The sequence below is a fragment of the Selaginella moellendorffii genome, unplaced genomic scaffold, assembly GCF_000143415.4.
Source record: "Selaginella moellendorffii unplaced genomic scaffold, v1.0 SELMOscaffold_3, whole genome shotgun sequence".
Classification (NCBI taxonomy): domain Eukaryota; kingdom Viridiplantae; phylum Streptophyta; class Lycopodiopsida; order Selaginellales; family Selaginellaceae; genus Selaginella; species Selaginella moellendorffii.
In genome coordinates this window covers 776,365-800,627 of record NW_003314264.1, presented here as the reverse complement: position 1 = coordinate 800,627, position 24,263 = coordinate 776,365, and the positions used below count along the sequence as shown (strand labels likewise).

The 24,263-nt window shown below is 49.8% G+C and overlaps 10 protein-coding genes across 12 annotated transcripts; 5 read left to right on the top strand and 5 right to left on the bottom strand.

Annotated features, from left to right (window-relative positions):
• The first annotated feature begins 397 nt into the window (after window positions 1-397).
• On the top strand, window positions 398-1,669 carry LOC9643396. The gene is made up of 2 exons (XM_024667670.1): window positions 398-931; window positions 1,006-1,669. The coding sequence occupies exons 1-2, from the start codon at window positions 398-400 to the stop codon at window positions 1,642-1,644; spliced, it is 1,173 nt and encodes a 390-aa protein (XP_024523438.1). The 3' UTR covers window positions 1,645-1,669.
• Window positions 1,670-1,763: 94 nt separating this feature from the next.
• LOC9643775 (26S proteasome regulatory subunit 10B homolog A) lies at window positions 1,764-4,196 on the bottom strand. 2 transcript variants are annotated; one of them, XM_024667626.1, is made up of 14 exons: window positions 4,116-4,196; window positions 3,904-4,058; window positions 3,680-3,841; window positions 3,507-3,616; window positions 3,341-3,452; window positions 3,021-3,295; window positions 2,848-2,972; window positions 2,754-2,797; window positions 2,556-2,687; window positions 2,428-2,505; window positions 2,283-2,365; window positions 2,111-2,233; window positions 2,000-2,060; window positions 1,764-1,947 (listed from the first exon to the last, which is right to left on the bottom strand). In XM_024667626.1, the coding sequence occupies exons 1-14, from the start codon at window positions 4,177-4,179 to the stop codon at window positions 1,786-1,788; spliced, it is 1,686 nt and encodes a 561-aa protein (XP_024523394.1). In that variant the 5' UTR covers window positions 4,180-4,196; the 3' UTR covers window positions 1,764-1,785. The 2 variants fall into 2 exon arrangements, with proteins under 2 accessions (XP_024523394.1, XP_024523404.1); XM_024667636.1 differs by having other exon boundaries at window positions 3,021-3,289.
• Window positions 4,197-4,784: 588 nt separating this feature from the next.
• LOC9643395 (pentatricopeptide repeat-containing protein At3g57430, chloroplastic) lies at window positions 4,785-6,239 on the top strand. The gene has a single exon (XM_002963519.2). The coding sequence runs from the start codon at window positions 4,785-4,787 to the stop codon at window positions 6,237-6,239; it is 1,455 nt and encodes a 484-aa protein (XP_002963565.2).
• Window positions 6,240-6,254: 15 nt separating this feature from the next.
• On the bottom strand, window positions 6,255-7,517 carry LOC9643394 (elongation factor P). The gene is made up of 7 exons (XM_002963138.2): window positions 7,342-7,517; window positions 7,200-7,277; window positions 7,036-7,142; window positions 6,897-6,974; window positions 6,740-6,841; window positions 6,594-6,675; window positions 6,255-6,534 (listed from the first exon to the last, which is right to left on the bottom strand). Exons 1-7 carry the CDS (start codon window positions 7,451-7,453, stop codon window positions 6,410-6,412), a joined length of 684 nt encoding a protein of 227 aa, XP_002963184.2. The 5' UTR covers window positions 7,454-7,517; the 3' UTR covers window positions 6,255-6,409.
• A 93-nt stretch (window positions 7,518-7,610) lies between these two features.
• LOC9643774 (pentatricopeptide repeat-containing protein At4g02750) lies at window positions 7,611-9,659 on the bottom strand. Its single transcript, XM_024667785.1, has one exon. It carries the CDS (start codon window positions 9,657-9,659, stop codon window positions 7,611-7,613), a length of 2,049 nt encoding a protein of 682 aa, XP_024523553.1.
• Window positions 9,660-9,825: 166 nt separating this feature from the next.
• On the top strand, window positions 9,826-12,424 carry LOC9643393 (adenosine kinase 2). The gene is made up of 13 exons (XM_024668293.1): window positions 9,826-10,043; window positions 10,112-10,165; window positions 10,259-10,305; window positions 10,370-10,401; window positions 10,462-10,563; window positions 10,624-10,691; window positions 10,744-10,820; window positions 10,877-10,974; window positions 11,041-11,111; window positions 11,190-11,256; window positions 11,324-11,446; window positions 11,500-11,560; window positions 11,664-12,424. Exons 1-13 carry the CDS (start codon window positions 9,949-9,951, stop codon window positions 12,038-12,040), a joined length of 1,272 nt encoding a protein of 423 aa, XP_024524061.1. The 5' UTR covers window positions 9,826-9,948; the 3' UTR covers window positions 12,041-12,424.
• LOC9643392 lies at window positions 12,162-14,333 on the bottom strand. Its single transcript, XM_024668294.1, has 7 exons — window positions 14,106-14,333; window positions 13,644-13,862; window positions 13,294-13,414; window positions 13,082-13,227; window positions 12,925-12,987; window positions 12,725-12,793; window positions 12,162-12,612 (listed from the first exon to the last, which is right to left on the bottom strand). Exons 2-7 carry the CDS (start codon window positions 13,854-13,856, stop codon window positions 12,550-12,552), a joined length of 675 nt encoding a protein of 224 aa, XP_024524062.1. The 5' UTR covers window positions 13,857-13,862; window positions 14,106-14,333; the 3' UTR covers window positions 12,162-12,549.
• Window positions 14,334-15,131: 798 nt separating this feature from the next.
• LOC9643773 (histone deacetylase 19) lies at window positions 15,132-18,140 on the bottom strand. Of its 2 annotated transcripts, none has more exons than XM_024668433.1 (9): window positions 17,570-18,140; window positions 16,855-17,295; window positions 16,641-16,783; window positions 16,485-16,575; window positions 16,311-16,426; window positions 16,144-16,201; window positions 16,018-16,080; window positions 15,484-15,944; window positions 15,132-15,430 (listed from the first exon to the last, which is right to left on the bottom strand). In XM_024668433.1, the coding sequence occupies exons 1-8, from the start codon at window positions 18,095-18,097 to the stop codon at window positions 15,486-15,488; spliced, it is 1,899 nt and encodes a 632-aa protein (XP_024524201.1). In that variant the 5' UTR covers window positions 18,098-18,140; the 3' UTR covers window positions 15,132-15,430; window positions 15,484-15,485. The 2 variants fall into 2 exon arrangements, with proteins under 2 accessions (XP_024524201.1, XP_002963181.2); XM_002963135.2 differs by having other exon boundaries at window positions 15,132-15,426; window positions 17,570-18,137.
• An 874-nt stretch (window positions 18,141-19,014) lies between these two features.
• Window positions 19,015-20,974, top strand: LOC9643771 (chitinase-like protein PB1E7.04c). The gene is made up of 4 exons (XM_002963516.2): window positions 19,015-19,342; window positions 19,411-19,660; window positions 19,744-20,676; window positions 20,765-20,974. Exons 1-4 carry the CDS (start codon window positions 19,023-19,025, stop codon window positions 20,894-20,896), a joined length of 1,635 nt encoding a protein of 544 aa, XP_002963562.1. The 5' UTR covers window positions 19,015-19,022; the 3' UTR covers window positions 20,897-20,974.
• A 122-nt stretch (window positions 20,975-21,096) lies between these two features.
• On the top strand, window positions 21,097-22,032 carry LOC9643770 (11 kDa late embryogenesis abundant protein). The gene is made up of 2 exons (XM_024668275.1): window positions 21,097-21,303; window positions 21,503-22,032. The coding sequence occupies exons 1-2, from the start codon at window positions 21,196-21,198 to the stop codon at window positions 21,929-21,931; spliced, it is 537 nt and encodes a 178-aa protein (XP_024524043.1). The 5' UTR covers window positions 21,097-21,195; the 3' UTR covers window positions 21,932-22,032.
• Window positions 22,033-24,263: the final 2,231 nt, after the last annotated feature.

Genomic DNA, 24,263 nt, shown 5'->3' with positions numbered 1-24,263 from the left:
GTCGCTTAAATAAGAAGTGTGATTATATTGACAATGTTGGACAAGAAACATGGGCTTTCTATTGTGATGATGTTACAAGATTGGTCAGACTTACAAATATATCAATAGATTTAGTGATTTGTGTACAATTTGAAGTGGTTTTAGGTAAATTTTAGTGATGTTTGTGGAATTTAGAATGATTTTGGATTCTTTTGATACTAGTTTATAAATTTGATTTGATGTGAAGAGGCAAAGAGCTATACAAACTCCAAAAAGTAGCTTTCTTACCTTATATGCAAAATATATACTTCATAAGTGCAAGAGTCTTAGGCTCAAATCCTGCCAAGAATGAAATCACTTTGCAACTTTTGAGTATGTAAAACCCTAGAAGTGGGCTTTAGGGCTGCCAAGGGAAGCAATGGAAATTAGAAATGATGCATTTGAGAAGGAGGTTGAGTGGGCATTACAAGCTAGAAGAGCACTTGGGCAGAGACCACTTCCAGTATTCATAGCAGGTAATAAGGTGAACCTTGCACTCTTGCTAGACAAGGTGAAAGAGTCAGGTGGGTACTCTAAAACTAGTGGGTCTAGAAAGTGGGGGGATGTGGCAGCCTCAATAGGGTTGCCACCACATTGTGGGCCTAGTGTCAAGTTAGTCTATCTGAAGTACCTCAAGGCTTTTGAGAGTGGCAGGGTCTTTGGTGCTGGTGCTACATCTGCAAATGTCACCAAAGCCAGTGTTGATCCAAATGAAAAGCCTTCAATCCACTCTCATGTCAAAGAGGCCTTAAAGCCTCCAATTCACTCTCATGTCAAAGAGGCCCTGGCCCATTTGAGGAAGCTGGCTCTGGATCCAGGAAATGCAGCCCTCCGTGAAGGGGACAGTGGGAAATTCCAAGCTACAATCAGGGCATTCTTGGGTCGCCTCCAGAGGCAAGACAACCACCAAAAGGTACAATTAATCAATCCAATGGTTTATGTCATTTAATAACTAACTGACGTCTTCGTATGTATTTTTACGTACAGAGATACGATAACACTAGAGCACGACGACCTTCCAAGTATAGCCTTCGCTCTCTCACACCTCGACCCAAACCTCAGCCTCCAAGTTCCTCGGAGCCTGAGAGCGTCCCAATCGGACCAAGCTTTCAAGCCAAAGTTCCTTCCACTGTGGCTCTCCATGCCGACGACGATGACTCAAAGCTCTTTCTAGGAAGAGTGGTCTGGTCCAAAAGGGTGGCGGGAAGCCGAAGCCATACCGCTAGTACGTGCTTCAGCGCGGACGATAGCTCGGAAGACTCTGTGAAGCTACACGTCAACGAGCAACGCAGGAAGCTCAAGCTCGAGCTGGGAGATGACGTCTTCCGCGAGTGGGGGTTTCACTCAATGGGGGAGAGCTTGATCAAGTCGGCCAAGTGGAGCAGGCAAGAGCAAGCTGAGTTTGCGGCGATCGTGAGAAGCTGCCGCGGGGACAAGGAGGAGAAGCTTTGGCCGGACCTCCAAGCTTCCTTCGCGGGAAGGAGGAGCCGGGAGGAGCTGGTAAGCTACTACTTTAACGTCTACGTGCTGAGAAAGAGAGCTCTCCAAAACAGAAGCTACGCACCTGACAGTGAGAAGTTTGATACTGACGAGGAGGACGACGACTTACCAGGCTTGATGATCTGACTTGATGACAGCTTCTTCACTTCAGGCATGTTTTTGGACTCGCGCTCCTTGAAGCGATTCTCAGACTTATCTAAGAGGTGAAGCCAACATCCAACCAGTGTCATCAGGAAAAAGGGCGATAGAAGAAACTCCCTTTTTTCTTTAGCTTGTACTGAGAGCTACTTTAGCTTTGGAGGATTGCTGTACAACCTGCTCTTCGGCCCATTTCACGAGTGTCCTTCGCCGCTTAGCAGCCGACTCCATGTACTCTTGAACAGGAGGAAGTTCGTGCGTGGGTGGATTTCCAACGAGTCCCTTGATTAGCTGCAGGAATCGAAGACGTAAGATCTTTCCTAATAATAAAAATGAAATTCACCTTAGAAGCCCACTTTCGTTCTGCTTGTTGACAAACGTCACGAAGATCGCGACCTGACATCCTGGATGAAGAAAAGTTCAAAACCAGTACTCATAAAAGTGTGCATTGTACCCTTCACTTGTGGCTGCAACAGAGGACAATTCCTTCCGGCTTAAGTGCCTCGCATACTGTGCTACAATTTCCTCTCTTGTTTGTAAATCAGGCAAATCGAAAGTGATTGAAGCATCGAACCGGCTGCCAAAAAACGGTAAGACTCCGACTGATTCAAAACTTGGAAGCGGACCTGAGCAGCGCCGGATCAAGATCTTGTTTCCGATTTGTTGCCGCGATGACAACAATCCGTTTATCTTGCTCGAATCCATCCATCTTCTCCCAAGTAAGATAACCAGTCTAAATACCGGGAAAGCTAGACGAAAAAAATCTTGTACCTGTCTCAAGAGGACTGACAGCATTCTTCTGGTGGCTTCGTGCATATCACTATCTCGGCTCGTTGCCAACGAATCAATCTGTAAGGTCCATTGCTGAAATATGGATTAAACAAAAAAGCTCGATATACCTCATCCAGAAACACAATTGCGCCATCCGGGAAATCATTTCCCGCATTAAACACGGAAGAAAGCAAGCGTTCGCTCTCTCCATAATATTTGGATGTCACAACTTCCAGAGGCACATACAACAAAGGAACACCCTGTTTTTGGCATTACAATCCAGTCAGCGAACAAGAAAACAAGCTTATTGAAGACATGACACATACCGCTTGACTGGCTATAACTCTCGCACATGAAGTCTTTCCACAACCTGTGTAAACGGAAAGAATGAGAAGGTCCGCTTCAGTTTCTAAAACCTACCTGGAGGTCCTTCAAACAAGACTGCGCGTGGTCTATTAGACTCAAACTTTTCCTTAGTTCCTCTTGCAATACTGTCATAAACTTCTGGACGTTTTAGAGCTAGGAGGACGTTATCTTCTATCTCCCTGTATCACACACGTAAGCTGGATAACAACAAAGAAAAGAAAAAGTACCTCTTTTGCTCGTGATATCCTGCAATACTTTGCCACGTGAGACCTTCCGCCTCAGTCTCGCCACTCTCCATGTCAAGGCCATAGACCTTAACTCCAAGCTTATCCAAAGCGTCTAAAGCTCGCTTAACTTTTCTTCCATTCACTTCTCCCTTAAAAATTCTCACTTTTGGCGCTGGCTCTACGTTGATACCGGCAGCTGTGCGTACAGTACTTATCACCGTGTCAAGCTCCGCCGAACTCAGCTTCCCTTTTCTTAAAAACTCTATTTCCTGCAACTGCACGCACTCATCAAGTTCTCATCTAAAAGCAAACAAACGTACCGACGATTTCTCCCCTATGAGAGGTTCGAAGATGACAACGCAAAGCCTGTCCGTAGAAACTTTGTCGCTGTTTCGATCAGGATGGGAAACTACCAACTGTCGAGCAACTGCACTGATTCAGAACAAACGAAGAGATCAAATCGCCGCAACTGTGTCTCTACACTACCTGCTGGAAGCTCTCACGGCCAGATCCACATCACCACCAAGATGAGAAACCAGATCAACGACAAGCCGGTAAGTGTCGCAAGTTGGAGGCACGGGAAACCTGACCGCAACCTGTTAGTTACAATGAAGTAACAATTAAAAGACCATAGAAAGGGAAAGATGCATTCGTGGTACCTGCTGCCCTCTAGAAACGACGGTAATAGGAGGAAGAGCGTGCATTTTCAAGGGTCGCAATCGTTCCCGCAATCCTTCGCGAACTTCCTCCAGTGTCTTCTCCATATCGTCCGAAGAAGTCGAGTTTCCTCCCGATACTTTGCTCGAGAAGAATCCTCCGGACTAGACAAAAGAGAAGAAAAACCAATCAGAACATCTTCATGCAAGCTCACAATCACACTCACAACTTTGCTGTCGCTAAATGCCGGTTGTGAGTACAGGGCAGCAGCTCCAAACAGGATTCCCACCGAGAGAGTCCCCCAGCTGCCGCCGGGAGAGGAATCGGCGGCTTCGCTCCCTCCAGCGAAGCCTCGGGCGCCATGGCCGATTTGCGAGCATCCTGCAATAGCGCGCGCGATCGTGAGTTCTAGAGAATCGCCAGCAGCTAGAATCTTACCGATGAGCGTCGCGCGAAGCGCCGATGCCGCGCGGCCGCTACGAATCCCGCGGACAAGCATCATCGCGCATTAAGCCCTAATTCCCATACTGCAAGAAACGTCACATTAAAAGGTCATTGAAAGATTCTTTTTGAGCTGGACCTGGAGAATATTCCCAATGCATGCCCTCTTCGTCGATATGGCGCGCGCTGCAGAGAATGGAAGCCAAGCGATCGATCGACGCCGAGGGCTACTGCTCTCTCTTGCGCGCTTGCGGGAGCTCGCGATCGCTGGACGATGGCTGGGCGATCCACGCCCGGATCATCGCCCATTCCGCGGGCCTCCTGGAATCCTCCAATCCCTTTCTCGCCGCGCATCTCTTCCACATGTATCTCCGCTGCCACAGCCTCCGTGACGCGATCGAGGTGTTTGATCGAATCCCGGGCAGGAGGAGCGTCGTGCTGTGGACCGCGGCGATCGGCGCCTATGCCGACGCCGGGCAATCCTCCACGGCGCTGCGATTCTACCGCAGGATGCTGCTCGATGGCGAGCGCGCCGATCCAATCACCTTCATCACTGTTCTTGGCGCCTGCTCGAGCGCGCGGCTGGGAGAGGCGATCTACTTCCAGATCCTGGCGAGTGGATTCGGCCGATCCCATGCGACAAAGCTGGGAAATGCGATTATCAGCATGTATGGGAGGTGTGGCAGCGCCGGATCCGCCGCTGGGATCTTCGCTGGGATGCGCGAGAGAGATCTTATCACCTGGACAAGTATGATCCACGCATTTGCCAAGACCGGGCAAAACCGCGATGCGATTCTTTGCTTTCGATCGATGCAACAGGGGGGATTTCGCGCGAATGCTGTTACGATCGTCAGCGTCCTGGGCGCTTGCTCGGATGTGGAGGACGGGAGGATCATCCATAGGATCGCTTCCGACGCTGGATTCCTGCGAGAGAATCCTCTCGCGGCAAATGCCGTGATCAACATGTATGGGAAGTCTGGCAATCTCGCGGAGGCGCGCGGGGTCTTCCGGGAGATCTACGCGAGCCAGTGCGTGATCTCGTGGAACACGATGATGAGCGCTTGCATCCAGCAGGAGAGAGACGAGGAGGCACTGGCGCTGTTCCAGGAGATGATCTCCACCGGATCGATCGCGCCGGACAATGTGAGCTGCGTGCTCGCGCTCACCGCGTGCGCGAATCTGGAAGCGCTCGAGGCCGGCGAGGCGATCCACGCGATCGCGCTGGAAATTGGGCTGCTGGTGATCGAGAACCCAGTGCTGATCAACTGCGTGCTCCATCTCTACGGCCGATGCGGGCGACTGGATCGAGCAGCGGCGATCTTCCGCGAGCACCGTGGCGACGAATCCCTGGTGTCGTCCAACACGATCATCGGCGCCTTCGCGCAGCACGGGCGATGGAAGGAGGCGCTGGCGATCTTCCGCGGCATGCAAATCGCCGGGATCCGCCCCAGCAAGCTCACATTCGCGGCGGTCCTCGACGGCTGCGCGAATCTCTCGGCGCTCGCCGAGGGGCGATCGATCCACGCGCTCGCCGCCGCGCTAGGGCTCGAGCAAGAAGCCGTGGTGGCCACATCCCTGGTGGACATGTACGGGCGGTGCGGTTGCCTGGCCATCGCCCAAGGAATATTTGATGGGATGCCCGCCAAGAACAAGAACGAGCTCGCCTGGAGCACGCTGTTTGGGGCGTATGCGCATCGCGGCCGCCTCGGGCAAGCGATGAAGATCCTGGGGAGGATGCAGCAAGAAGGCGTCAAGATCCACCCGGCGCTCTTCGTCTCGGTGCTCAATTCCTGCAGCCACGCCGGGATGCTCGAGGAATGCCTGCGCCAATTCGCGTCCATGCGGCTGGACCACGGCATCCAGCCCAAGGTGGAGCACTTTGGCTGCGTGATCGACCTGCTGGGGCGATTGGGGGCGCTCGCCGAGGCGGAGCGATTCATGGGCAGGATCCCCGGCGGGCGTCCCAATCTTCTCATCTGGATGAGCTTCCTGGGGTCGTGCCGGACGCACAGTGATCTTGAGAGGGCGAAGCGAGCTGCGAGGGAAGCTATCGCGCTGGAGCCCAGGAGATCGAGCTCCTACGCCGTGCTCGCGAGCGTTATCGCAGCTCAAAAGCCCTAAAGTAGAAGCGCGGGAGACAGGAATATCCTTAAATTCAAAAAAGATGCGATCGATACCTGATCTTCCTTGCTACATTTCTCCAAAAACTGGACTTCTTTGTTGAGGAGGCCATGGAAGCGATCCACTAACACAGCTCCTACAAAATTTGGATCGCAGAGGACAACTTACTCTTAAGATTTTGCGCGACTCATGTACTCCCCAGTGCGCGTATCGATGATAATCTCCTCCCCTTCATCCACGAACAGCGGGACGTTAACCACAGCTCCAGTGTCCAGTGTTGCCGGTTTCGTTCCACCTGAAGATGAACAAAATCTTTCACGAAACCTAGACAGGATCCCTTGAATTCATCTATACCTGACTCTCTGTTTCCTTTAACTCCTGGATCCGTTTGGACGACTTTGTATTTCACAGCGATTGGCAAGTCTACCTCGAGAATCTGCGTCGTGAGATCGAGTTAAAACATATTGAAACAAGGGAGAACACAAACGGGACAGACATACCCGATTTTTCCACGACACAACTGTGCAGTCCATTCCTTCACGCAGCCAGTTTGCTTTGTCTCCAATTTCTTTGGCATTCAAGCGAGATTCCTCAAAAGAAACCTACAAGAAAAAAAATTCTCGAAAGGCGCAAGATGAATTCTCGATTAGCTCTTACCATGTCCATGAAAACGTACTGATCGCCATCTCTGTAAGTGAACTGCTTTACGTTCTTCTGGACTGTGGCGTCTTCTAGCTAGAGAGAAAATGAGAAGCTCGTCAATGCTTGTTCCTTGAGAATATAGGAAAACACTTACAACTTCTCCTGCCCGAAACGTCCGCTCCACAGTGTTGCCAGTGATGCAATTCTTTAGCTTGGTTCGCACAAAGGCAGAGCCTTTGCCAGGCTTGACATGCAAAAACTCTACAAACAATGCGGTCATTCTCCCTGGAAAATATCTATCAAACAAGAAAAACTCACCGATGACGCGCCAGGGCGCATTGTCAATCTCAATCTCCGTTCCAGTCTTAAAGTCATTGCTGGAAACCGCGACAATGCCTGGAAAAACAGCGAGATTTCTCCTCTCAGATTTCTACGCAATCTGCGCAAATCGATTACTCACTGAGACGAAATCGCTGCTGCGTCCTCTGGCGCTGGGGCTGACAATGCGGCCGAAACGAAGGAATGACGCTCCGGGGCCCCAAAACCCTAGCGGAGCACACGACGCTATCCATTGCTTCTCCTCGTTCCAGAACCCAACGGCTGGGATCGCTCCTCCTGCCGGGCACATCAACGGCCCTCGTTCATCGTTCAAACCAGAGAGCTCGTTCCAGAACCCAACGGCTGGGATCGCTCCTCCTGCCGGGCACATCAACGGCCCTCGTTCATCGTTCAAACCAGAGAGCTCGCGAGCATCACATACGAGGAAGAGATGGTGGGCGCCAATTCGATGGCACGATCCGCCGCGCAATTGGCTCCAATCACATCGCGATGCAGCCGGCAAGCGCTGAGGAACATCCCCCACGCCACATTGTCGGCACTGTAGGGCATCACATCGATGAGCGCTTGGGCGTCGCCCAGCGATCCACTCCTGCCGAGCACATCGATCAGGCATCCAAAGTGCTCGCGCGTGGGCTGGATCGAGTAGTCGCGCACCATGAGCTCGAAGCACCAGCGCGCCTCGTCCAGGAGCCCCGCGTGAGCGCACGCGAGCAAGACGATCGTGAATGTGGTGTCGTCGGGGAGGAATCCACACTGCTGCATCGAGTGGAGAATCGCGATGGAGTCCCTGCACCTTCCCGCGTGGGAATTCGCGGCGATCAGGACCGTCCACGACACCACGTTCTTCTGGGGCATAATCGCGAAGAAATCCAACGCTTCCTCTTGATGCCCCTTGAGGGCATTTGCGGTGATAATGGTGTTCCAGGCTACTACGTCCCAACATGGCATCTTGCTAAACACAATTAACGCCCTGCTTAAATACGCTTCTTGTGCAAATGCCCCTATAATGGCATCCCATACCCTAACGTCTCTCTTTGTCGCTTTGTCAAACAAGGTCTTTGCGTTAGTTAAATGCCCACACTTGGCATTTGTGGTTATAGCGACAGTCCAAGCCATTGGATCTTCGTTTGGTACGGATTTAAATAATAGGTTGACCTCTTCTACATGACCGTACCTTCCAAGCACACTGATCATAGCACAAGTCGCTACCACCGTTACTTCGGGAGATCTTTCAAAGCACTGCCTTGTTTTCGCGAGATCCCCACAATTGGCATGCGCGACGATCAAAGATGTCCAGGAGAGAGCGTCCCTCTGAGGCAGATCCTCGAAAATCCTCGCGACATCCTGCGATCGCCCGCTCTGCGCGTGCCCCTGGATCATCGCCCTCCAGGCCACGATGCTCCTCTCGGGCATCCTGGCGAAGAAATCCCCGGCAGCCGCTAATCGCCCGTGATGCGCGAGCGCCGACACCATGAGCGACCACACCACGAGATCCCGCTGCCGCATTCGATCGAACAAAGCCATCGCCGGATCCAGCTCCCCATTGCGCGCATACGCGTGGATCATGCTAGTCGAGAGCTCCAGATCCTCGCCCGGAATGGCGCTGTAGATCGCCAGGGCTCTGTCCAGCTCCCCGGCCTCTCCATAGCCCGAGATCAAGCCCAGAATTGACGCGCCCGGCCACGCCGGGATCCGCTCCATCGCGAGCTCCGGATCGACGCCAGCCAGCGCCGTCCAGCTGATGAGATTGCGCTCGGGCATCCGATCGAAGCAGCGCTTGGCATCGCCCACGCAGCCATTGAGAGCAAACGCGTGCGTGATGGAATTCCAAGATACCTGGTTCCTCCCTGGCATCTTCGTAAAGAGCATCAAGGAATCGTGGACGAGCCCACACGAGGAATATGCGGATATCATCGTCGTCCACGACACCACGTCCCTCTCGCCCATGTCGTCGAAGAGAATCTTTGCGCGCTCCAGGTACCCTTTTTTGGCATATGCTTGGAGCATGGAGTTCCAGGACACGATATCCCACTCGGGCATTATGCTCAGGATATTCTCCGCTATATCGTGTTGCGAGATATCGGAGTAAGCGAGCATTAGTGTGTTCCAAATCACTAGGTTTCTCTCTGGCATTCGATGGAAGATTTCTAGAGCGTACTCTAAATGCCGGTTCTGGGCAACTGCTGTAAACATCAAACTCCAAGAAAACAAGTTTGGGTCTTTGATGCTGGCAAAAGCATCTCTTGCATTTTCAACACTACCACACCTGCCGTACATTTTGATCAGATAATTTGCCAGAAAGCGGTCGTTTCTGTGTGGGGATTGCAAGATTTGTAGATGCGCTAGCTTTGCAGCCCGCAAATCTCTGTTAATGGAGCAAGAATTTACTAGCGAAACAAAGGACTTTAGCGTACCATCAACGTTGGCAGCTAATCTCATGCTATTGTCAAAAATGTGGAGACCATGGTGGACAATTTTGGCTCTCAATGTTTGACTAGATGGTTTTCCATTGGCTGAAACGACTCACTGCGCCACGCCACCTACCACAGGAGGTCGCGGTCTCGAATCTCGTCGCTTAAAAGCTCGTTTAGGTTAATATCTCTTCTTCTTCTCGGCTTAAACCTTCCTCTCTTTCTTCTTGTGGCTGCATTGGCGCTTTGCTCGCCCGCCAAGAGCGCCGCGCCTCTTCTTCTCGTCCCTTCGCTTCTCTCTCGAGATTTTCTAGGGAATGGCTCGGCAGGAAGATCTGGAAGGCGTTCTTCTCGGGATTGGAAACCCTCTGCTCGACATCTCAGCTGTCGTGGATCCCAGCTTTCTTGAGAAGTTTGTGCTGGCGTTCTCTTCATCTTTTCTAGATTTGCCGCTGGATAACGCGTGATATCGTTCTCCAGGTATGATGTGAAGCTAAACAACGCCATCCTGGCCGAGGAGAAGCATTTGCCAATGTAAGCATTGCGAGATGTCGATGCGTGTGATTCCAGATCTGGAAATTCCGGCTCTAGTGTTCTTATGTTCCTTTCTTTTTCGTGTTTTTCCAGGTACCGAGAGCTCGCTAACAAGTACAAGGTTGATTACATTGCCGGAGGTATTTCTTTCGCTATATAGCCTGTCGATCCATACCGAGGAAAAATCTTTCAAACTTTTCTCAGGTGCCACTCAGAATGCTATTCGGGTCGCCCAGGTAATTCAAGTTCGCATCTTTGGTTTCTTCTCGAGGCTGAAATGTGTAGCCTGTGTGTAGTGGATGCTGCAAGTCCCCGGTGCTACCACATTCATCGGCTGCATTGGAAAGGACGAATTCGGAAAAGAGATGAAGAAGAGCTCGACTGCTGGCGGGGTGAATGTAAGTGTTTCTCCGCAGTGTGGATCTTGATATATTAATCGGAGTTGGATCCTTTTGCAGGTTCGATACTACGAAGATGAATCCACACCCACCGGTACCTGTGCTGTTCTCGTTGTGGGAGGAGAAAGGTATACTTCTAAAAGATTTGTTCCTCTGTAGATAATTCTCTTGTCGCTTCAGGTCTTTGGTTGCCAACCTGTCTGCTGCAAACTGCTATAAAGTTCACCATTTGGAGCAGCCTGAAAACTGGGCATTCGGTAAATCCATTTCGTGTAGTTGGATTCCTTTTGTCTCATGGAAAGCTTGCATGCAGTTGAAAAGGCGAAATTCTTTTATATAGCCGGGTTCTTCTTGACAGTCTCTGCGAAATCTGTGATGCTTATCGCCAAGCACGCAGCTGAGAAAGGAAAGGTGAATTGTGCGCATGCATTTTCCCTCAGCTCTGATGAGTTTTTCTCGCATCTTCACTGCGTGCAGTATTTCATGATGAACCTGGCGGCCCCATTCATATGCGAGTTCTTTACCAGCCAGCTGATGGAGGCATTTCCGTGAGTGCACATCCTTGAGACGTGTCCAATGCACTTTTTCGTTTTTTTTTTTGCTTCATGTGTTCGCGATGCCCACAGGTACATCGACTTTGTTTTTGGGAACGAGACCGAGGCCAGGGCTTTTTCAAAGAGTCAAAACTGGGAGGTTTAAAGGACTTGCTCTTAAACTTGTCTTCCAACTCTAACCAAGTCTCTCATTCCTCTTTGGACAGACTGACGACGTCGAGACCATCGCTCTAAAGATCTCGGCACTTCCAAAGGCGTCGGGGACTCACAAGCGAGTCACAGTCATCACGCAGGGGGCCGACCCGACGGTCGTCGCGGAGGACGGCAAGGTAAGAGACCAAAAGCTTCTGTGTTTTCATATCTCAACTCCGTCGGTCCCCAGGTGACAAGATTTCCAGTGAAGCTCCTTCCAAAGGAGAAGCTCGTCGACACAAATGGGGCCGGTGAGTGAGCGAGCATTTCAATATCGCTAGCTTGTCCATCGTTGTCGCTGCCAGTTCTATCCTTTTGGACCCTCTTAACAAAGCATCCTTCTTTTCTTTCCAGGTGATGCGTTTGTTGGTGGATTCTTGTCACATCTGGTGCAAGGCAAGAGTATCCCGCGGTGCTGCGAGGCCGGAAACTACGCCGCCAACGTCATCATCCAGCGCTCGGGTTGCACCTATCCGCCAAGCCCGACTTCACATCCGAGCTCTAAAGATCTTAGGTGCGCCTTGTTTTCTCGAGCAAACCAAATCTTTTTGCTCCCTACAAAGTTTTGTCAATCGAGCAAGCAAGAAAATCTCGCCGCGCAGAGATCTCGGACGAGAATAAAATCAAAGAGACTTAACAGAGAGCGCGCGTCCTTTTGGGTGTCGCGTTTTCAAAAAGTCAAATACGTTTTTTCCACTACCGCCCCCACTTTCCTCGCCCACTTTCGTTAGTGCTAGTGTGAGTCAAAGTCATCCTTCCACGATCCATCCACACCAAAGAATTTTCCTCTTTCATGATTCACGGCGAGGTTCTAAGATCATTCATCGCTATCGATCGATCAAAGACGTGGTGTTTAGAAATTTCTTTTTTTCTCATTCTTTTCTGGCACCTCTGTACAGTTTAGACACATTTGGTTAGAAGTTAAGCACCCCCCGTGGCGAACAAGAGCATAAGTTATAGGGGGGAAGGCGATCAGGCGAGCGAGCGAGAAGCAAGGGGACAGAAGAGCCAGCGGCAGCAGCGTTTCTCCCATACGAGAATTACTAGGAATGGGACAGTGACGACCAGAACAAGGAAAGGAGGACGGAGGAGAAAAAAAAAACGAGGAAAAAAGAGGACGGGGGAGGGTTGTAGATATCTTACAAGTTTTTATGCCTGGCAAAAGTTTGGTCGCGCAAATCTTCGTCTCTCGTCGAAGGTAGCAGCCTAGCAGCAGGGAGCAGCGGCAGCACAGCGCAGCTCACATTCGCGGCCGTTTTGCAGCTTGCACAAATCCTGTGATCACCTGCAGCTCGTCCAGTTGCTGCCACGCCACCACCACACAAGGGGGATAAGTTTGCTTGTTTAAACGCAAAGCTATCGTCTTTACGAGGGGAATGAAATGAAATGGGGTCACGGGACGAGGAGCGACTTACTTGTCCCACGAAGTGCCTTGACACTGCTTGCAGTAGCTGTTCTTTCGAGGAATTCGGGCCTACATCAAACTGAGAAGACGGGTGTTTTAGACACGGATCTCTCTCTCTCTCTCTCTCTCTCTCTCTCTCTCTCGATAAACATGCATCTCTCTTTCTTTCGTTTCTCTCCCATGAAGTCAAAAGTAGATAGATGGGCTTACGAGCTTGAAGTGTCGCCGATATCTCCTTAGCGCTGCCGTATCGAGTTTACCAAGGTCCACAACCTAAGAAAGGAGGAAGAAACGTTTTGGTTTCAGAAAGAAAAACCTGCTAGAGGAAACTGAGCTGCTATATGTAAAGAATTCCATGCTTGCTTACCGGCACACATTGCGACTGGGACGTCTTGAGGCCGAATTCGCACCGTCTCTCCGAGCTGCGCTTGGATTCATCGGCCATGCGCGTGATCTCGTGCGCCGCGGGCTTTTGGGGCCGGACTCTGGGCTTGAATGTTCTTGGGAAATCATCTGGGCAGCGCGGGAAGTCAGCCATCAAGAGAGAAAAGCGCGAGTTTGATTTCAGGGAAGCCATACCGGGTGTTGTTTCATTCGAGAATGGGTTGTCGATATCGTCGTCTTCTTCCTGTCCAGTGGGCGCTTCGATCACGCTCAGCGCATTGCGCTGGAGTTTTACTTCGGCCCCGTTCGTGAGGACCTGCCAAGAGCAATTCGATTAGATTCCGCCATGGGGCATCGAGATCAATAAAACAAAACAATAGCAACAAGAAGAAGAAAAAATGCTTGCTGGAGCTCGGAATCCATCGCGCGCGATCGCGAGCTCTGTTTCCAAGAAGAAGAAGCAAGATGGAATTTGAAAAGCCGCCGTGATCAATCAAACCGGAGAGGAATGCAAAGCAAGGAAAGCATTGATTTGTTTTGCTTACCAGCCAATGCCAGCCGCCAAGTCCCACGGCCTTCTTCACGATGCCGTGTAGCCCGACGAGCACGGATTTCGTGCGGTTGTTTCCAGTCACAATGACCTTGGTGTGCCGGGGAAGAACCGAGAGCTCCTCCTCCTCCCCGCTCTCGTCCCCGCTGTGAGGAGCAAAGCAGCCGGGAGGAAACAAGCCCGGTGGGCCGCTGTCCGCCTCCAGCATTAGCGCCTGCGAGCACACAGCCAAGGAGTGAATTCCCATCGATTAGCGCAGCTTCTTGCAAAGATTTCTCAATCCGCGCATTGCGGGATTGGCGGCTTGGCGGCGGGGATCGGAATTGGAGGCCAAGATCGTGAGGAGAGGAGAGATCGAGCGCAATGCAGGGAAGATTACGGAGATTTGGGGCTTTCCCCGCAGATCTTGAGCTGGAGAGAGCGCAAATTCCGAGAAAGACGGGAATCCACAGCTTACCGACGAATTCCAATCCGCGGTCCAATGCGCCGATCAATGGATCGCTGCGTTAGCCTGGATCGATCGATCGCTTTAACCTCCTCGTCACGGCGCCATAGCTCCAAACACGCAGAAAGCACAGCGCGCATATAGGTACCACAAAGAAAGAAAGAAAACACAACACACACACACACACACACACACACCGTAGGCGTGGGTTTCTACACCCACGCTAAAGCTTCCACCCAAGCCCTCGTGAATATTCACCGAATATTAGAAGGTATAGCCCGGGCAAAACGCGGCCATGCAACCGGCCTATAGAGATACATACGCTCTCGTGCTTTTGCTTGCCAAACGAAAAGAACTTCTAGGCCAGGCGCCCGCGCATTGTGTTTCGCTTTAAGAAGCTTAAGGCCGGGCGGACCAGCCGGTCTATACGTTACTTTTCGGCAGACGCTACCCCGCGGTGAGAAATGCACAGTTAAGGCTTGCTGGTTGCGTGCCATGCAGCCGGCTTACAAGGGAAATTCGGCGTGGACCAGTTCGAGTAAAATTCGTGGGAAGGTTAAAACTAGGCGGGTGGTTGAGATGGCATTGCGGCGGATTTAATCGGCCATTTGGGGTCCGGGAGCCCCGTTGGGGGGGTGGGAGGAATTTTTCTTACCTCGTGGTTTCCCGCCATTTTCCAGTTTGCTACTTTTACCTGGATTAAAGTACTAAAGGCTCCTTCTAGTACTTGATCCGGTAAAATGTTTTGGGCGCCTATAGTAGCAAAGCGTTAAAAACTTTAAACACTCGACGCACACGCGCGCTTCGTTAATGCAATGGGAGATTCTTAACAACAAAGAAAATTAGAGGGAGAGTGGAGGCCAGCTGTAAATTCTACGTGGCATGTTCTTACTGCGCGGTGTAATGGCCAACGTGGAGTGAAAGGAATATGCGCTTTGCGGCGGGAAAAGAAAGCCCACCGGCCGTTTTGAATATGCCGGCAAGTTCCCGGCGGCCATAATCTCGGCGTGACAGTGGGGGATCGAAAAAGGCCGTACGCGCATCAGAATATATGAATCTTATAATATTTTTTTCTTGAGTGTGGACCATGGCCAACGCCGTACCGCCGCATGGCCCAAATTCATATCATCCCAAATGGATGATCGAATTGACAAGCTACCTACCTCGTGGACGAGACACTTCTCTCTTTCGCGCAGTGTCCACTTAGAAAGATTCGAGCATAATAGAGAGAAAAAATTTAGCTTACAAAGCTTTAGAGAACAAGAGCTTGCTTGGCTCGTAAATTCTCCTCTTGTGGATGATCCAAATCCTATAAGTACTGTTAGCTCGATGGCTTTCTAAAAAGAGAAAACTTGTGTTAGAGCAAAGAAGAGTTTTTTCGAGAGCTTACCTTTAAGGAGTCATTGGTGTGGGAGCTTCGGTCACACGAGCTAGAGCCGCTGGAACTGGCGCTGGAGCTGGAGAATTCGCCACTGTGGAGCTCGTAACAGCGGTAACCGTGGCGGTGGCAGTGACAGTGGCAGCAACTGGAGCTCCAGAGCTCGCGGAGAATCGAGGCAGCCGAGCTACGACTGTGGCAGAAGTTGGAGGCGTCCAAGCAGCAGTGGCGATGGCTGTCGAGCTCGGGGGAGCTTGATTAAGAGCGGGAGGAGCTAATGGACTTCGAGCATTCATCGCTGCGGCCGTAGCAGCAGTGGAGGTCGTCACAAGTTGCCAATTTGTGTTGCTCGTGCTCTGCTCGTTTGGTTCGTGCGCTGTGTCCGCGGACGAGGCCAGGGGGGCCGAGGGTGCATCCGGGAGCAAGGACGAGCACTTCTCCTCGGCTTTGGCATCGGTTTCCATCGCAGTCGGCTGCCAAAAAATGGTTTTTGTTGTTGTTTTCGGTGGTTTTTCAGCCATAGAATCTAGAGAGAGGTATATAAACCTGGTCATCTTGAGGTTCTTGCTGAGCCTTGGGTAGATCCCCGTCGATATCACTTCCTTCGTCCTTCACACAGATATAATAGTCCCGTCAGAAGCAAGGAAATAAGAAAATTCATTGTCCTCGTACCATAAGTTCTTCTTTTTCCTTTTTGATGCGGTCATCTCTTGCCGAGGGTGATTGTCGCCTGTAAAAGACGCAGCCGGACACTTGATATTAGCTCAACGCAAGATAAAGAAAGATAAAGAAAGAGAGCACGAAAGTATGACGATGCTCGGCTTTGTTTGTTTGCAAACCTGGATATGGCAGCGTCGTTAGGACTTTGGTGACGACTCCTGCGAGGCTCGTCTTCCTCAGACTCCGAGTCTGAGTAAGCCCGACCTTTCTCACGCGTATCGAGGTCTTCCTCCTCCTACAGTTATAAACAACTTCTCAGCTTTTCACCATGTAGAAGCCACAGAGAGGGAGACCTCTTCTGGAAGATCAGTATCAGGTGGTCTCTCCTGGAATGGTACGCTTGGTACATGCTGTAAATTCGATAAGTTCTCCAGGAGTCGATTCCTGTGCACTCAGTGAATACAAAGACATCGTACTCAAGGACAGAGAAGTAAAAAATGAAATCAGACCTTATGGACTCCAGGTACTGAGCCGAGTTTTGATTCTCCATGTTGCTCGGAGTAACGTGGAGCGTGTAATCCGGGCCAAAGTACTCGTAATACTCGTTGTATGGCATTTTATCCTCTAGCTCCACGCCTACAGCAACAGCAGTCTGCAAGGCAAGGTGTTGTTCTAATCAAGAAACCAAAGTAAAAGAGAGCTTGTTTCTCAAGTCGTACAAACCTCGTAACACCAGCACCGAGCAACGTTGCGGATTGTGTAGCCTCCGCCTCCGAGCAACAGCAACGGAACGTTAAAAGACCGCATGAACTTAACACACTGAGCGTGGCCTTTGATCGACAGGTTGAAGCATCCAAGCCGGTCCCCGGACAGCGAGTCGGCTCCACACTGCAACACGACAGCCCCCGGCTGGAAAACCTCCATCACTTTGGTGATGATCGGCTTGAACAAAGAATGGTAGCTCTCATCGTCGATGCCATCGTTGAGCGGGACGTTGAGAGAATAGTATTTCCCTTTGGCGTGTCCCATGTCCCTCACGTCCCCGGTTCCGGGGAAGTAGTCCCCGAACTTGTGGAAGGAGACGGTCATGACACGGTCTGTGGTGTAAAAGGCCTCCTCGACACCATCTCCGTGGTGTATATCAATGTCAATGTACAAAACTCGCTGGAAAGAGAAACAAGAAAGAGCCATGAGAACTTTGTGGCTATGCAACAAAGTGAAAACAAGCGCAAGTACGAGAGAAACTTTGTAGCAGCATTGAAGGATGAGAACTCAAGAGAAGCTTGTAGCAGCTTTAGGAGTAAGGAAAAAACAAGGTATTTTGCAACAGCGAGAGAACTACTGCCGAAAGAGAACAAAGAAAAACACAAACAAGCATAGGAAAGAATTTTGTAGCTATAAAACTCTCTCTCGACAGAGAAAACCACGAAAAACTTACAGCATGGTACTTGAGAAGCTCCAGGATGGCAAGAACAATGTCGTTGACGTAGCAAAACCCCGAGGCCTCGCACTTCTTCGCGTGATGCAATCCACCAGACCAATTCACCGCAATGTCCGAGTGACCATGGTTGAGCTTGACAGCGCCACCGACGGATCCACCGGCATAAGTCTGGCAAAACGAGTACAAGCCATCGAAAACCGGGCAGTCCTCGCCCACATTGAATCGTTTGAGCGCGCGCAAGTGCTCGTGCTGCGTCTCGGGAGTGATGACCCGGAGGAAGGCGACGTAGTCGTCGGCGTGGAAGCGGCAGAGGTCCCGGTCCTTGGCGGGGAGGGGCTTGAGAACCTCGAGCTTGTTGTGAATGCCATAGTGGACGAGGAGGGAATGGGTCATCCGGATCCTATGCGGCTTCATTGGGTGGCCCTGGCCGTAGTAGTAGTTCCCTACCTCGGGGTCGTAGAAGTAGGCGACGCGCTTGCTCCGCCCCTCCGGCCCCGAGGCGAGCGAGTTGCCGCTTCCATCCATCGCCAGAGATCTCTCCTCCTCCTCCTCTAAGTCCCCTAAGTTAAAAGAGAAACCCTAAAATGCAGGGGCTAAAAGAGATATGCGAAAAGAATTATATTTGATTCTGCTTGGTTTAATTATTGTAAAGTTCTATATAGATAAATGGATATTACTCCACGTGGTTCGAAATAATATTGCGATTCTTGCCGCTCCTGTACATAGGCTATGTATATTTCTGTATTCCTATGTCATTGTTAAATTCAACCAAAATAAACTATTGCGGAGCTTCTCATATAGTTTTAGCAACCAAGGCATGGGCTATGCTTCTCCTCTAATACTATTTGCTTTGATCGTCACTGCAAGTGCCATACTAGTTGAAAGGCCCCATGTAAATTTCATGTTGGCAGTGGGAAAATTTCTTAATTCTCTGTTGATAGTGCAACGAGGACGTCAAGGACTACTCAGAGACTTGCGACGATGTTGTGATCAAGGATGGTTCCTGGCTGAATGGAAATTGCATCAAGAAGGACAAATCTACCCATGGCACAGACTTGGACCTGAATGATTTGGTGCAGTTTGCTGCAGACCACAACTTGCACCGAAAAGAGTTTGGTAATTTCCTGGGATCCTGCAGTGGTGTAACCTTAGAGGACAAGCACATATTAGTAACACAGTGTGGGGGTGATATCAAGAAGATTGATCTCAATGAATTTATTGGCAATATGGATGGAACACTGACTGCATGCTTATGAAATATATTTCGGATTATTATTACAAATTAGTAAATATATTGGTGTCAGAGTGAAAAATCTGAATAGTAAAACATCATGTTTGTTAAAATTAAAATAAATTGAGTCAGAGAAGATTTTATTCATTTACAAACCCTTGCATAAAGAATCGATTTAAAGTATTCGCCGAATATTTCCCTAGGTTAGGGCTGGTGGCGATGGACGCTGATAAGAACAGCGGCTGGGAATGCGGTAAGGCGAATGCGGCGGATGTTGAGAGACCAGACGGCTCCAATCCATCGTCGGATAGTGCTTGCTCCGGATCCGATGCTTCACCACGCCCAGCGGCGGATTCAGGGTTTGTGGCAATCTCCTTGTCTAGCTCGTCATTGGATGCTGCTGCTTCGTCGTCAAACAGCGAGAAATTCTCTTCGGAGGAAGTCGCCACGCTTGCTCGGTGTCTATGTGCCCCTCTCGTCTCGATTCGCGTTGGAAGAATTGTCAGCCATGGCTACTTTCTCCGTCCAACAAATTCAAGGTATAGCGTAAGATCTTTGTGATTTCCAAAGGCTGGGTGGTTTACTCTTCTCTTTTCTTTTGCCGCAGGGGTCACCTCGATCTGACGATGCTGCCCAGCTCCGACTTACGTCTCTCATTCCTGGGCGATGATGGGACGATCGAAAGACTGGCTCTAGTTTCTTCGTCACCAATCCAAGGCTCTTTTCCAGTTGAGCTGCAAGAAATCGCTACGGACTCTTCCGGCAGATCCTTCGTCCTCAAACTCGCCTCAAACAGATCGGTGTTCTTCTGGCAATCGGAAAAGTCCAAAGCTCGTGGAGATGAGTTAGTCCTCAAGGTCAGTCACATTTTTCTTCATCCCTTTTTGTCTGTTCTAGAGAAGAGCTAAAGAAAAACGTTCGTGCCTTTGTTGTGCTACAGATGAAAGATATCTTGCAACAAAGGCCAACCTTGTGTCAGCAGACAGGCATCCACGAGTCGCGTCTCAAGTCGATCGCCAGCGGCTTGCAAACTTTGCCACCGTCTTCTTCGTCCTCGTTTCCTTCCGGCCCAGAAGCTCTGCTGCCAGGTTCTTTGCCACTTCCAAGTTTGAGCAATCCATTTGTTTGTTCGAGTGAAGGAGACGATGCTCCAAGCGCAGTGTGCTCGCAAGCGCTTGCGGCAGCAGCAATAGGCATGTCCTTTGGCCTCGCCTCGTCGACTTCCACCACTGTTCCTGGCTCCAGCTCCATCGCCGCGACGCTCTTCTCACTCAACCAGAGCCAGCGGCTGCTGAGAAGCTCGGGAGAGCTCGACAAGAAGGCTTTCGCGCAGAGAATCCTTGGATCACTCCCACAGACCTTCGTTCCATTCCCGCTCCTAGTAAGTGGCTCCGTAAGTGTTCCTAGCGTTCCTCTCTCGGCAGTCGTGGCTCCTTACTACTGCCCATGTCCGCTTGGAGCCGCCTCGGCTTTGCAGTACTCGACTTTCACTTCTCACCTTCCATCGCTGGTTTCGTCCTCGGCAGCCGCTTCTTTCGTGTCAGTCGGGCCGCCACCTCCGCTCCTTCCTCCTCTGGGTTTCTCGCTTCCTCTGGTTTCCCCGGCCTCGGGTGTTTCTCTGGCCAGCGGACCTCTCATGGGTGTGGTTTTGCCGTGTCCGCTGAAGCCCGAGTCGCCTAGCACCGGTGTTTTTCAAGGTGGTCTTGCCGATATACTTGGAGTTTATAGCTCGAGCTTTCTTCCAACGAGTGTGGATCTTGGCAGGAACTTTTCATCGTCTGGATTGACGAACTTGTATTGTCAGCCAGCTCTCGAGAACAACAGCAGCAGCAGCAGCAGCGGTGGGATGATTTGGAGCAGCAATCTCTCACACGTAAGTTTCGATCGCTCTGAAAAGTTTAGTTTCTCGAGATCTTAAGCGATATATGTGTCTTTGTGTTTTTGCTTTTCTACTTCTACAGGCTCAAGCTAGCTCGAGCGATGATCTTAGCTCTTTAGAATCACCATCGCCAGATAGCTCGCAAATTTCCAGTGAATTATCAGCTCAACCTTCGCTCAAGGACACCTCAGAAAAGAGATCCCACTCAAAATAAGCCACGTACTACCTAGTGAGAGAAGATTATTCCCTCGCCAATATGTAATACATTCTAAGAAGATGCCTTTTCCGTCAATGGCCGCTCGCCAGCGCAGGCCAGTGCATGAGAGACACGTCACATAAGAAATGCACGTGTCGTCACTAGGATGGTCGATACGTGGCGCGTGGTTCTAGCCTGGGCGATGTGTATATAAGCGCTATGGATAGAGAACGTGACGCATTCTAGTTCTTTTGGTTGTGATCAGATCAGCGAAGAGATTTCTAGTCGAGATCGTTTGATTCGAAAGGTGTTCGAAGATGCAGGGTGTTAGGAATGCCACCGCCGCAGTGCAGGAGAAGACCGGCAACGCGATGGCCAAGGCCGGGGAGAAGATGGATTCGGCTAAGGCCTCGGGCACCGAGAAGGTGAGATCTTCCCCCTTTTTTCAATCCGGGATGTTTGCTCGATCTCAAAATGCTTCACGTTGGTGTCTCTAATGAACCGAATTGAGTAGTATCTTTTATATTTGTTATTAGATGGTCCGAGCGATTGTCGTGTCGTTGTCTCTCATATCGATCGATTGAGCTTTGTGCTGATCAATTCATTGGTGTGGTCTTCGTTCAGGCTGAAAAGGTGACCGCGCACAACAAGGCCGAGAAGCACGAGGCCAAGGAGAGGAAGCACATGAAGGAGGCGGAGGCGGCGGGACACCTCCACGAGAAGCAGGCGGAGAACATCGCCAAGGCGGAGGAGAAGAAGCACGGGATTGGGCACCACGATACGGGGCTCGGCCACACCACCGGCACACACAATCCTCTGTCGACCGGCACCGGTCATACTGGCACGGGGACTCATACTGGCACACACACCGGCACACACAACCCCCTGTCGGGCGCCACCGGTCATACTGGCACGGGGACTCACACCGGCACACACAACCCCCTGTCGGCCGCCACCGGCCATACTGGCACGGGCACCCACACCGGCACCGGCCATACTGGCACGGGAGCTCACGTCCCCGGCACCCACACCGGTACTCACACCGGGCTTTGAATTGAAAGTTGGAGGGACCTTCCTTACCTGTGTGAATTACATTGCTGAAAATGTTATCTTTAAAACCTTTGTTGGAAGTTAATTGATAATTATCTGTATCACATGGGTTTAGTAATGTTTCCAATTGAGTTAGCTGGGCGACCCTCAGCTGGTCACCGTCGGTCAAAAGACTCGGGAAAGTCGGCCGTGGTTCATGAGTTGGCAAGACTCTCGATAACCCAAGTGGATGCCGATCTGGAGAAGGCGCCTTGCAGCGAGTATGTCTATTATTTGGACGGGATCGACGGGACTGACTTATCATTCTACGGTGGAACGATAGAAGTTGGGTAATCATTGCAAACACCTATGAACTTCTCTGAATGGCTACATAGGTGTTTTTCCAACCGTCTTCATTGACGAGGCCAACGTTCTTGATCATACTGGGAGCTTAGTGAGGTTGACAAGCTGATGAAGAAGCTGGTCAATATCTCCAAGGATGAGTGCAAGGCGAATGTTGTGCTGCTCTCGTCAGCTTGCGGTGGATTCACCTGCCGGCGCGTAAGAAATATCCCAAGGATGAGGCGTTGGCTTTTGTATCCGAGAGGAATGCTAGGGTGGAAGCTTTGTGGGATGCGATGTTTGACTAGTCAAGCGGCAGGGCTTCGTTGCTGCAGGATTTGTGCCAATGAGTGAAGCAGGCTAGTGTAAATGGAGTGCAGGAAGCTGGAAAAAAGAAGCAAGCGTCCGTGCCATTAGCACACTCAATTCGATCTTTCGCTCGGGATGCTGACGAAAAGTAGACACTAGAGAATTTCCAGGACACAGTTGACTCTATGATTGAGCACGGCCTTTTTCAGTATAGATCCGAATGTGAGGGGAAAGAGATCGACTTTAAATACACAAACTACCCGATTGTTTTGCAGGCACCACAGTTTGAGTTCGTTGATTGTTAGTTGTGTTCAATGGTCTTTTGTCATCTAGGATTTATAAATCCTCTCATTCTTCAAAAAGTCTTTCTAGAGCCCTAACATTGAAGAAGATGAAAAAGTCAGTTCTAGCTGCAAATTAGAAGAAGTAAGAACTTTATAGCTTACTTACATGAACATGGGCTGATGCATTGGTGATCACAGAGAGAATGAGTTGCTTTTGGAATTATGCATGGACAAAAGATTGCTTGGCCAAATTAGGAAAAAAAATGTCACCAAGCATCCGAAAAACAATGTACCTAGTTAAATCCCACCACTGGCTATTATAGAGAGAAGGCGCAAGCAGTTGTTGCAAAAAATAAGGCTAGTAGGACTCCTATATTGCATTGCTAAAGCACCATGCACTAACACACTATGCAAGTAAGCAACATTTGGAAAATTTGGCGCTAGAGAATGGATGATGCTTAAATGACTAGTAACTGCAAACATAACACTATTATGAGCTGATATTTTGATTATCGACTGATTCCTCTTGCAAACACTAGTAACTTGCAAAAATAACACTATTATGAGTTGATATTTTGATTATCAACTCATTCCCCTTGCAAGTGATACTTGTGGCCTTGTCATTCTTGCACTTCTTGCTCTTCCATGCCATCAATGTGGGTGTCCTCAATTCTGTGACGAGATTATCCTCCACTATTGATGCATTCCTTAGATTATTGCTTGCCATCTCTTGCACTATTGAGTAGAAAGTAGAAAAGTAAAGAACAAAGCAGAAAAATGAGAAGAGACGAAGAAATATTACTCCTTATAGTGATTTCCTGATTGCATCATATAAATACACTGATAGGTACACATTTTGCCAATGGGTAAATCTCATAACAGCCTCCCAACAGCAAAAATCTCATGGCAGAAAAAATGTCTTCCAATAGGAAATATTTGTTTTATACTACCTGAGAAGAACATTTGGTTAATCTGAAAATTTTGCTTAATCTTTCCTGATAAAAAAGATTTAGAAACTTCAAATATTTCTGAGAAGAAATTAATTTAGGTTTTCTAGGGTTCAGTCCATTTGTAAATCAAACTACTATTGGGTAGAGATTCGGGTACTATTTTTATAGAGATTCTTATTGGAAGTACCAAGGAGGAATGGAGCCCTAAACACAGGATGAAGTATGCCATTTTTTCTTTTATAGGAGATGGATTTAATTTCTTTTTCTTTTCTTTCAAAGAAGGCAATTAGCACAATAATTATTATATACTAATCTCAAGGAGATCAATTGGAAGGAAAGAAAAAGTTTTTTTTATATTAAAGTTTGTTTTTCAGTTTTAGTTTTCTTTTGTGGCAGGAAACCAAGCAAGCATCTAGTGTTATTGTTGATAATAAAAATATATATCAACTGGTTATATAAACAAGGATTAGA